At 37.4% G+C, this 12,770-nt stretch overlaps 1 protein-coding gene and 1 pseudogene across 3 annotated transcripts in view; one reads left to right on the top strand and one right to left on the bottom strand.

Moving 5' to 3' along the window:
- Positions 1-2,271: 2,271 nt before the first annotated feature.
- On the top strand, positions 2,272-3,115 carry LOC129624236 (60S ribosomal protein L12-like; annotated as a pseudogene).
- Positions 3,116-10,485: 7,370 nt separating this feature from the next.
- UCHL3 (ubiquitin C-terminal hydrolase L3) overlaps positions 10,486-12,770 on the bottom strand; it is a 48,804-nt gene continuing 46,519 nt past the window's right edge. For all 3 annotated transcript variants that reach the window (XM_055542667.1, XM_055542668.1, XM_055542669.1), the window contains 2 exons: positions 11,306-11,364; positions 10,486-10,696 (listed from right to left, as the gene is read on the bottom strand). In XM_055542667.1, the coding sequence (XP_055398642.1) occupies positions 10,613-10,696; positions 11,306-11,364 (143 nt within the window). In that variant the 3' untranslated portion in view covers positions 10,486-10,612. The remainder of the gene's footprint in view (positions 10,697-11,305; positions 11,365-12,770) is intronic.

Raw genomic sequence — 12,770 nt, 5'->3', positions numbered from 1 at the left:
CCCACACAGACCTGGCCCCAGGGCAATGATCAGTCACCTTCAAATTCCCAGAGCTCAGAACTGTGTTCTCAGCACAGGAAGTCCAAGTGTGAAAAGTGGAAATATTGTCTACCCACATTTTCTTCGTAAGAAAATGAAGAAGTGTTAGTCACTCAATCACATCCGACTCTTTGTGACCCCATGGACTATGGCCCACCAGGTTCCTCTGTCCCTGGGATTTCCCAGGCAAGAATACTGGAGTGGGTTGCCATTCCCTTCTCTAGCAGATCTTCCCCACCCAGAGATCAAACCCACGTCTCCTTCGTTGCAGGAAGAGTCTTTCCTGTCTGAGCCACCAGGGAAGCCCTTTCTTCATAGCAGTTGTAATTAAAATTAAAATAGGCTTATAATCATAACCTTATATTGAATATATATTGTTTTGTCACTATATTGAAATTTGTAAAGATTCAAATAGTTGTAAATGAAGAATGAATAATAATAATAACTTGAAATGTTGAAATAATTAAGGTGATTAAAATGGAACCCACTCCAGTATTCTTGCCTGGAGAATCCCATGGATGGAGGAGCCTGGTAGGCTACAGTCCATGGGGTCACAAAGAGTCTAGCACGACTGAGTGACTTTACTTCACTTCTTCACCTTCTGTAAACCTAGCTATCAAAGAAAAACAGCATTCTTGGCCCCTAAGAATAAAAGATTCAGATAAAAATGTTTTCTAATGAGCAGTATGCTTAGTCTTACTTACAGGAAAGGCCAAAATTCCAATCAACCTTGCTAAAATTGCATGCCTGCTAACTTGAGCTATTTTGAGTTTTTTTTTTAAAGTTAAACCATGTCCGAGTTACAGAAGAAATATGCACAGTTCTCTTGTGCATAGAAACAAAGCCTGATCTGTTCGTTCCACCTTGTTATTTAAATTCTTTGAAAAATTAGATGAATCTGATAATTTATGAAACCAACTTTGAAATTATATTCAGTGCAGCCTAATGCACTTGTGGAGTGATGTGATAATAATAGCCACCACTTCTTGTGTGTTGGTCTTTATGTATTATTGATACATATGTAATTCTCACAAAGAGACAAAAGAAAAAAAATTGCATGAAAGTACTCCTACTTAAGATGTTAATAGTTTGCCCAAAACCACTCAGAATCAGAGCCAAGAATCAAACCATGTCTAACACCAAAGTCTGAGCTCTGTTTATGAAGCAATGATATTTAGATAATTGTTAGTGATCCTAATAACGTCTCATTTTAAAAATAGTAGAACCATTGCATTTTATGCCATAACCTCAGTATCTTGCTGTCCATCAAACATTGTGAGAACACTGAAATTTGAAATTATTAGAAAGGGAATTTAGAAAGGAAAAGGGTACTAACTGGATATTAGAGGGGAAAAAAAATCTCTCTTAAAAAAGTTCCATCAGCCAGAATGTTCAGATCTCTCTGCTCCTTCTCCAAGGTTCAGCTCTGCATCTGGGCTCTAGAATCTCCCTTCTCAAAGTGAGGTCCTCAGACCAGCAGCCCAGGTGCTCGTTAGAAACAGACAGTTTCAGAATCTGCACTTAAAGAAGATCTAGGTTCTCATATACTCATTAAAGTATGAAACGCTCTGCTGAATGATACATATCGTATCCTCCCCGACCCCTCATTGGTCCCCCAGTCATCCCATTTCTTTGCTGTGTTGTCAGTTTCTCTCTGCTGTTTTTGTTTCCTCACATAGCAACACTCTTATAAACAATAGCAACAAAAAACAGCCCTCTCTGATCCTGCCCTGAATCCAGCTATGACCTTGTTTTGCTCCTTTTCTCAACCAAGCGCCTTGAAGGTGATGTCTGTGCCCCCTGAATCCATATTTTCACCCTCTAATCATATCCCAACCCACTGCAGGGTGGTTCAGTTACTTCCTGGATATCATCTGGCGTCTACTACATGCAAAGCACTAACCAGACTCGGGATAAAATGATGTGCAAGAAACACTGTCTTTGCCTTCGAAGGAGTATCTTCAAAATTGTTTTGACGTAGATCACCACCAACTTCCTAAATTGCCAATTTCAGTAAGCACTTTCTTTTCATTATTTAGGAGACTCCAGTTGTCTTCCTAGGTCAGACATCAAACAGATTTTGCATTTTATTAAATGCAAAACAATAGTACTCTTCTCACTAACTTTTTTAAAGGAAATAGCTATTTTAATCGAAATGTTATCTGTTAACTTGTAAGGTGTTTATTTTTATTTTAAAATACATTAATATTCTTAAAATTATGACTTAAATTTATGACTTACAAATCAACAGATATAACTTATAAAGTTCCTCTGGGCTTTCGACTTTCAGCTCAGAGGAGGCAAAGGTGCAAATTTCTTCGGTAGTCCAGAATCTGGGTTAACCTGACACCAGCCGCCTCCACCATACTGCCTAAGCATGTGTTAGTCACTCAGTCGTGTCCAACTCTTTGCAACCCCATGGACAGTAGCCTGCCGGGCTCCTCTAACCATGGAATTCTCCAAGCAAGAATACCAGAGTGAGTTGCCATTCCCTTCTCCAGGGCATCTTCCCGACCCAGGGGAAGTTCAAACACCGACCCAGGGTTTGAACTTAGGTCTCCTGCATTGCGTGCAGATTTTTTACCAACTGAGCCACCAAGCCCAACGAAGTCAAAGTCGTGTACCTGTGGTGTACCGGTGGGGAAGTTGGTGTCGTGTCTGCCCTGGTCCCCAAGATCGGCCCCCTGGGTCTGTTTCCAAAAGAGGTTGATGGTGACACCACCAAGGCAACTGGTGATTGGAAGGGTCTGAGGAGTAAAATGAAAATGACGATTCAGAACAGACAGGCCAAGGCTGAGGTGATACCTTCTGCTTCTGCCCTTATCATCAAAGCCCTCAAGGAACCGCCAAGAGACAGAAGCAGAAAAACATTAAGCACAGTGGAAACATCACTTTTGATGAGATTATCAACATTGCCCAGCAGATATGGCATCAATCTCTACCCAGAGAACTCTCTGGAACCATTAAAGAGATGCTGGCGACTGGTCAGTCTGTGGGCTGCAATGCTGATAGCTGCCACCCTCATGACGTCATAGATGACATCAACAGTGGTGTGGTGGAGTGTGCAGCTGGTTAAGAACTACAAAGAAAGGAAAAATAATACAGAGTTGACGACCAGTGGATTAAAAACAAAGTCCTCTGGGTGCTTCAAAATTTTTAAGTGTTAAGGCTTCTAAGATGGAAATGTTTGAGAGCAACTGGATCCCATTTTAGAACCCGGTTAGTTGCTCAAAAAATCGTTAATATCTACATAGTTATCAACTATAGAACTATATTGGAGGGGCATGAATAAGCTGGCCTAAACATTTTCCCTCCTATTTTTATTAATTTAGCTAAAGAAGTCACTTTCTCAAGGCATTCCATGCACAGTAAGGAAACACTAGATGACTACTAGCCTTGGGAAACTAAGAGCCTCCACTGGAATCCTTGTATCAAATGAGATACATGGATTCTGAAAATGGAAGAAAGCAAGGTAAAAACAAAAACAGTAAGGTGAGTGGCTTTAAACATTCTATGTTGATTTTGCCCACAAGTCATATTTTGTAAAAATTTTAAAATAAAATCAGCACTGCTGTACTCTTATCTTGCATACTTCATATGTAGCCGATTATTAAGTCACACCAGAATATAGCTGTGAGAGCAAATATTCACATATTAAAATGAAGAAATATTTAAGGCATGTGTATTTTGTTTATAAAAGAAATCAGTTCTTCATAAGAATGCATCTTTTAAATTATACCCAGACCACAAAATATTCTCTGGTCTCAGTGGTTAAAAAAAAAAAAAGATGAACAATGTAACATTCCCATTAACTGTATAAACTATTATCAAATGTGTATACTTGTATAGCGGTGGTGGAGGATGGGAGCAACCTCTGCCTTCAAATACTTAGTATGCAGGGCAGAATAAAGAAAAATAAGTTTCTACTACTGAACCCTAAGGAAAATTCAAATGCAGTTTTTGTTCATCTTCTAATATAGGTAAACTCTCAATATGCAATGCAACTTTTCAGCAGATAGGTTTTACAACATTTTAAAATAATAGTCTAAACTTACAACTTTTGCATGTGCTTCAAGTCTTTCATGCTTTGTTGTTGCTCAATCGTTCAGTCTTATTCGACTCTTTGTGACCCCATGGACTGCAGCACACCAGGCTTCCCTGTCCTTCACCATCTCCTGGAGTTTCCTCAAACTCATGTCCATTGATTCAGTGATGCCATCCAACCATCTCATCCTCTGTCGTCCCCTTCTCCTCCTGCCTTCAATCTTTCTCAGCATCAAGGTCTTTTCCAATGAGTTGGCTCTTTGCATCAATTGGCCAAAGTATTGGAGCTTTAGCTTCAGCATCAGTCCCTCCAACGAATAGTCAGAATTGATTTCCTTTAGGATTGACTGGTTTGATCTCCTTAAAGTCCAAGGGACTCTCAAGAGTCTTCTCCAATACCACAGTTTGAAAGCAATTCTTTAGTGCTCAGCCTTCTTTATGGTCCAACTCTCACATCCATTAATAACTACTGGAAAAACCATAGCTTTGACTATACAGACCTTTGTCAGCAAAGAAATGTCTCTGCTTTTTAATATGCTGTCTAGGTTGGTCATAGCTTTTCTTCCAAGGAGCAGGTGTCTTAATTTCATGGCTGCAGGCACCGTCAACAGGGATTTTGGAGCCCAAGAAAAGAAAGTCTATCACTGTCTCCATTGTTTCCCCATCTATTTGTCGTGAAGTGATGGGACCAAATGCCATGATCTTTGTTTTTTGAATGTTGAATTTTAAGCTAGCTTTTTCACTCTCCTCTTTCATCAAGAGGCTCTTTAGTTCTTCTCTTTCTCCCGTAAGAGTGGTGTCATCTGCATATCTGAGGTTCTTGATATTTATCCCAGCAATCTTGATTCCAGCTTGTGCTTCATCCAGCCCAGCATTTCACATGATGTACTCTGCATAGAAGTTAAATAAGCAGGGTGACAATATACAGCCTTGATGAACTCCTTTTCCTATTTGGAACCAGTCTGTTGTTCCATGTCCAGTTCTAACTGTTGCTTTTTGACCTGCATACAGATTTCTTAGGAGGCAGGTAAGGTGGGCTGGTATTTCCATCTCTTTAATAACTTTCCACAGTTTGTTGTAATACACACAGTCAAAGGCTTTAGCATAGTCAAGGAAGCAGAATTTTTTCAGAATTCTTCTATGGTCCAATGAATGCTGGCAGTTTGATCTCTTTTATGTTTAAGACACAAATAAAACTTCAGGCAATTTGATTTCATCTTGTCCTCACTGAACATGTGCAGGACAGAGTTCCTATCCTTTAGCTCTTAAAGAATAGACTATTAACTGTAATTGTTATTTAAATACCAACTATGTTTATATGTCATAAAGGCATAATTTCAAATGAACTAAAATGTATCATTCATATCATTTGGGACTTATTCTTGAAGACGTGGATTTTTATTTTAATTCAATTACACTCATATCTGTTTTATAGATTAGAATGGCTTTACTATATATTTCTATGCATATTAAAATCATATTAAATCATTCATTTTGCAAAATAGCTTTTATTATTGATTATGCACATTCAGTGCCTCTAAATCAAGGATTTCCAACCATGCTATCAATTAGACAGGAAATTAATGGTCAAAACTTATAGCATTTGAGTATTTGTTGTCTACAAAGCCTCCTGTATAATATCTGGGCATGGAAGACCTCTTGGAGGAGGGCGTGGCAACCCACTCCAGTACTCTTGCCTGGAGAACCCCATGAACAGAGGAGCCTGGCGGTCTATGGTCCATAGGGTCGCAACGAGTCAGACATGACTGAGCAACTTAGAACGTACACATGCAATGTGTGTAAGGGGTCAAAATTTGAAATCAAAAGAAACAATGGAAATGACAAAACTTATTTTCTGCTGTCTGAAAACTCAGTATATTCCACATTTGGTTTTTGGTAGTAATCTTGTTGACAGCATAAGGAATCTAAGATTTTACTAGAGAATTTCATAAGATTAAAACATTACTAACATTTACATGTGTACAAGTCCATCTAAATTAGCTCTAAAAACCTTTACAATGATTACACACTTGTCAGAGTCGTTTTACTTTAACTTCAGTCAGGGATTTTCATAATGTGCAGAGAATTTTAGACCAAAGTTAGTTTCCTATTCAAGATATGAATGTTTATGTACATATATACACTTGTTAATTCCCAGATAATTTATATACACCCATGCAAATACACCTATATATATATATATACTTTCCCTAGAAGAAATAATTTCTATAAATAGAAAAGTATTTTTTAAAGTAATTAAAAGTATTTTTAAAAGTAATTAGACTGTCTCTTTGCAATTTTCTACAAGCATCAATATATGTCTCTTAAGCCTATAGATGCTTCTTTTGAAAACTACAGTAGTAGTTAAACATTAATGGCTAAAAAATCTCTTTTAAACTATATTATTTTCATTAAATGAAATAAGCAGGTTTGTTGCACACAGCCCAGCTATAACGCTGACCTAACAAGCACTGTCTGTACACAAATCTAAGATGGAAATTAAATGCAAATCAGATTTGTTTAAATAATTTTTACACTGAATTAAAGATATAATTTAATTACATATAATATATAAGGTTTTCATTTAAGATATAAGGGCTTCCCCTGTGGCTCAGCGGTAAAGAGTCCACCTGCAATGCAGGAGATGCAGGATAAGCAGTTTCGATTCTTAGGTCAGGAAGATCCCTTGGAGGAGGGCATGGCAACCCACTGCAGTATTCTTGTCTGGAGAATCCTATGCACAGAGGAGCCTGGAGGGCTACAGTCTATAGGGTCACAAAGAGTCAGACATGACTGAAGCAAATGAGCATGCACACACGCAAAGTTTGATTCACCATAGAATACAGATAACTTTTGTTTTAGTCACAAATGAACACAAAATATTAGGAGTTAAACCTTGTAGAGTTCATAAATTTCCTCTGATTCAGTAATTTAAAGCAAATCACTACGCCTAGTGAAAGGTGATGTTTAGTCAGCTCTTAAAAAGTCCACCAAGAAAAACATTTAAAGTTTCATTTTAATCTCACTTCCCCAAAACATATTATGGTCCTGAACAGCAATATGCAGAAATGACTCATAACTAGACATACAGTCAACAGACGCATGAAGAGGTGCTCAACTTGCTTGTACTCCTGTGCTCAGTCATACCTTACTCTTTACGACCCAAGGGACTTTAGCCCAGGCTCCTCTGTCTGTGGGAATTTCCAAGGAAAAGTACTGGAGTGGGTAGCTATTTCCTTCTCCAGGGGGTCTCCCTGGCCCAGGGATTGAACTCGTGTCTTTTGCATCTCTTGCACTGGCAGGCTGATTCTTCACCACTGGGCCACCTGGAAGCCCAGGGAAATACAAATCAAAACCACAGTGAGATATCACCTCATGCCTGTGAGAGTGGCTGCCATCAAAAGACCACAAATGACCAGTGTTGGTGAGGATGTGGAGAAAAGGACACACTCATACACTGTTGGTGGGAATGTAAATTGGCACAGTCTGGAATGTGCATATGGAAAACAGTATGGAGGTTCCTCAAACAACTAAAAATAGAACTGCCATGTGATCCAGCAACTCCACTCCTGAATGTATAGCTGAAGAAAACAAAAGCACTAATTCAAAAGATAAATGCACCCCAATATCCATAGCAGCTTTATTTATAGTTGCCAAGATATGGAAACAACCAAAGTGCATATCAACAGATGAGTGGATAAAGAAGATGTGGTATCATCTTAAATATTTTAAATATTCCTAAGCAGTGTTCTGCCTGTTGCCTTAGAAGAAATCCAGCAAGGCAACAAGGCAGAACACTGCTTAGGAATATTTAAAATATTTAAGATGATATACAAGACAAATTTGAATACAAAATGCAAACAGTATAACAAAAAAACCAGAACACTTGGTGGTTGTTATTGGCATGACAAAGCATCATCTCTATATACTATCCGTTTATAGAACTGTTTCCGATTTTTTCTTCATCCTTACTGCCAACATTTCATTCAGGCCCTCTTCAACATACATGGGTAGTACATTTAATAGACAGGTCCAAAATGACTTATAGTCTCTTTTTTTTTCTAATCTGGTGCTTCCCAAACTTATTATGACTCACTCAGGGATCTTAAAACACTGGTTCTGATTCAGTCTCACAAGTTCCCCAGATAATGTTGATGTAACCACACCTTGAATAACAAAGATTCCATGTACTCAATAAGCCTATTACTTCAAAAAAAAAAAAAAGGGTCTTTTTTTTTGGTTGTGTCTGGTCTGAGTTGCAGCAGGCAGGATCTTTTACTGCAGCCCTAATCATGGCTTCTAATCATGGCACGCAGGCTCAGGAGTTGGGCACCTGGGCTTAGCTGCCTTGTGCCATGTGGGATCATAGTTCCCTGAACAGGGATTGAACCCGTGTCTCCTCCATTGCAAGGTGGATTCTTAACCACTGGACCACCAGAGAAGCCCCTATTACTTTTCTAAGTTGTACCATTTATTTAACGTATGTATTGCAAAATCACTACTACCATAGTGTTAGCTAACACCTGCATCAAGTTACTTAACATTTCCTTTAAAATTAATTTTAATTGGTGTATAGTTGGTTTACAATGTTGTATTGGCTTTGCTGTACAGCAAAGTGAACCAATTATACGCATACAAATATCCACACTTTTTTAGCCCTTTTCTTGGCTGCGCTGTGCAGCATGAAGATCTTAGTTTCCCAGACCAGGGACCGAACCCTGCCTTGGGAGGGCAAAGTCTTAACCAGTGGACCATCAGGGAAGCCCCTCTGTTTCATAGTTTTAAAACACCACTTATCTCATGTTATAGCCTCAGGAATCCACCCCAACTCAGTGACGCATGTATAAACATCTACATTCAACTTTATGAGTTCAGAACTTCATTCTCGATCAATTTGATCTGTTTCCTAACTGCTATTCTCATTCCAGTTCATTTCTGCCCTGTTTTTGTTTTTTAGGGTAAAATATATGTACAGTGACGTAACAATTCAATGGGTTTTGCTAAATGTATATACACCAATGTAAGCAATATTCTTCTAAAAAGATGGACCATTACACCAACCCTGTGTGTTGATCTAACTCTACAAATACCTTTCCACCTTCTCCCTATCCTTTTAAGTTCCTTACTAAAAACACACCCAAATTTACCCAGATATCTCAATCTAAATTACTACTAATTTTAAGACCCTAGCCATCATCATCTGTCACTGAACTAAAGCAGTGGGCTTCTCACAAGTGTCTCTCTTCCTTTTCTTACCCCCTCCCCCCAATTTATTATCCACAAAGTAATCAATGACCTAAAAGTATAAACCAAATCAGGTCACTTTCCTGTGTAAAACTCTCCAATGGCTTACCTTCACACCTGTGCTAAGTCCAAATGCCTTTTCCTGTATTCCTGTATCACTAAGCTCTCCAACTCTGACCTCATCGCTTGGATTTCCCCCCTTACTTTCAATGCTCTGGTTATATGAACCTTTTTTTTTTCCTGGTCCTAAAACCCAGCAAGACTTGCCTACTTTAGGAACTCTGCAAGAAATAGTCCCTCTTCTCTTCCCTGCCATCTTTCTATGACTAGCTATGTTTAGCTGCTCAGATCTCAACTTCAAAGTTACCTCTCACAGAAGCCTTCTCTAACCACAATAACCTAAAAGAGCCACTCAGTCACTAACCCAAATCCAACTTTTTCTGTATAGCTGTTATTATTGGTATGTATCTTATTAATGTGCTTGTGTGTGTGTGTGTGTGTGTGTGTAGGTTCAGTCGCAAAGTAGTCTGACTCTTGACAACCTGATGAACTGTAGCCTGCCAGGCTCCTCTGTCCATGGGATTTTCCAGGCAAGAATACTGGAGTGGGCTGCCATTTCCTCCTCCAGTGGATCCTTCCAACACAGGGATTGAATCTGCATCTCTTGCCTGTGTCTCCTGTGTTAGCAGGTGGGTTCTTTACCATTTGAGCCACCTAGGAAGCTCCATTAATGTGCTCATCATTTGTCTGTTCTCACAGGAACATAAGCTTCATGACTATGGAACTTGCTATAATGTTCACTGTTAACTCCAGCCCCCAGAACAATATCCAGCTCATTACAAATAGATGATAATGTCTGTTAAATAAATATGTATGTTCATACTGTGCATATGGAAATTGTGCCTGAGTACCAATACAGACTCTCCTATGAAATGTATACCTGTGGCGGATTCATTTTGATATTTGGCAAAACTAACTCAATTATGTAAAGTTTAAAAATAAAATAAAATTAAAAAAAAAAAACAAAACAACAACAAAAAAAGAAAGATATTGCTAGTCATCCAAAAAGGCAAACCCTTCACAAGAAAGAAAGGGAAGAAAAGAACTGCAGCTTTAATTTGGGGCAAAAAATAATATAAAACACAGATTAGGTCAAAGTTTAGTTCACATAAAGTTTAATCAGTCAAGTTAATGAAAATATCAAAATCTGTGAGTTAGTGTCTGGCAGAGGAAATTTAATTTTGTTGCAAATAATACAGAATTTGGTGTTTCCATTCTGGATGGGCTATGCTGCAGAAAGAGCAATGGCATTGAATCTCAGTTCATCAGGGTCACGTTCCATAAACTTCTTGCAAACTTCTATGGCATCCTAGAGGGGAAAAATACATAATCTTTCAGTTTAAAAACATGTGTTTTACTTACAGATGATAAATAAAATGCTTCATAGCTTCCTAATTCATAGTAATTTTATACCACAGACTTCTTCTCTCAAATGCAAAATAACTCAGAGGACACCAGAAAAGTGAATAGCTGGTGGTCTAATTTGCTTAGTACAAAAGTATGAGATATGCTAAGTGTTCTTTCTTAAAAGGCTTTTAAGAAGCTTTTAACCTGAAAACTACATGTTTCATTAATTCTAAGCCATACAATTTGTTCATAAATTTTAAAATCTTTAAAATCAAGAAACAAATGATGGTACCTTGGATTTAATGAAACATGGGATACGATGTGTAATGCTTTCAATACTACTCTTGTTTTTTTTCACATTTGATACTTGTTTACACCAAGAGTTTTCCAAACCTCTTTCATTGGCTGTAGATTTTTAACACTAGTTCAAATTTTTCTTTTTGGATTTTTTTCCAGAAAGCCAGGACAAGAAGATATACAGAGAAAAGTTACACCAGTTCTCTTTAGAGATGTTTTAAAGATAACGAGAATATTAATGAACTGAAGGTGGGCCAACAGGTTTTACTGTTACCTCTAATAAAGTTTCATCACTAGTTTCCCCATGGTTAATTGGAAATGGTTTCCGTCCATCTGTGGAAAAATAAACAGGTGAATGGTTAGTTGTTTGTATAGGATAATATGCTTCTTAATAATATAAACAATTAATGACATTTATTTCATTTAGAAAATTTTCCAGCTGACCCAGAAATATCCTTTATCCATGCTGTTTTGTTCTATGTGGGATCTAATCAAGAATCACATATTTTACTTAGTTGTCCTATCTCTTTAGTCTCCATTAATTAAGAATGACAGGATATTGTATTAATACTTTCAGCTTCCATTTTCCTCTTCCCATAGTGAGGCAAAAGTTAAAAGACAAAGTAATATATCCTAGAACAAACCCTTCAAATGTGCTACATATGAATATTTTTAACACTAATGGTTATTTAGAACCTTGCTTACACGTTTGAATGTCTAACTTCATAAACACATGCTATTAGAAATAAACACTATTGGCTTTAATTTCCTAAAAAGAATATGCAAGACTAATGTCAGCTTTTTAAAAATTACAACCATCAGAAATATAAGAAATTTCAGGACTTCCCTGGTGGTCCAGTGGCTAACTCTCCACATTCCCAGTTCAGGAGGCCTGGGTTCGATCCCTGGTCAGGGAACTAGATCCCACAAGTTGCAACCAGGAGTTCATATGCTGCAACTAAAGATCTGGCATAGCCAAATAAACATTTTTTTAAAAAAGGAAATATACAAAATTTCTTTCTTCACTTTAAAGCCTTCTGATAAGGGGTCCTAAGTAAAACTGACATTTATACCAATGAAAGGGAACCACTGCAACGTTTATATGTTACTACTACTAACCATGTACCAAGGCAGGAACACAGAACAACAATCTAAATAACCTAGGATTATTTTATTGAACACCAAGAGCATTATCACCTTGAATAAAGTAGTACTTTTTCAACACTATGAAAAAATGAAAAAGTTCAGAATTACATAAACTCATGCAAACCCAAAGTTAAATGATACTCTATATCCAAGTCTATAATTTCAGATGTTTTATAAATGGCACTTCAAGTTCAAGCCATAAAACACAATCCCCTCTATAATTTCATGGCTTTGAAACATAATAATTTTTGAATCAATATGCATACATAGTGATAGGCCTGGACTAAAAGACACTACTTTTAAAGAAAAATATGAGTGAAAACGAACCGAACAAACCAAAAAAGCAAAACAGGACAGTTATTAAATCCAGAGAAATAAAAAAGTGAAAAAGAAAAGTACATTAACTATGGCTCATCTGAGAATAACATTTCTGTAGTCATAAAAATCTAAACAACTATATACTGTATAACACAGGGATCTATGGTCAATACCTTGTAGTAACCTACAATGGAAAATAATCTGAAAAATAATATATGTGTATATGTGTAACTGAGTCACCTTGCTGTGCACCTGAAACACTGTAAGTCAACTGT

The sequence above is a fragment of the Bubalus kerabau genome, chromosome 12, assembly GCF_029407905.1.
Source record: "Bubalus kerabau isolate K-KA32 ecotype Philippines breed swamp buffalo chromosome 12, PCC_UOA_SB_1v2, whole genome shotgun sequence".
Lineage (NCBI taxonomy): Eukaryota > Metazoa > Chordata > Mammalia > Artiodactyla > Bovidae > Bubalus > Bubalus kerabau.
The sequence above is the reverse complement of the archived record's forward strand: the minus strand, read 5'-3'. Positions and strand labels throughout refer to the sequence as shown.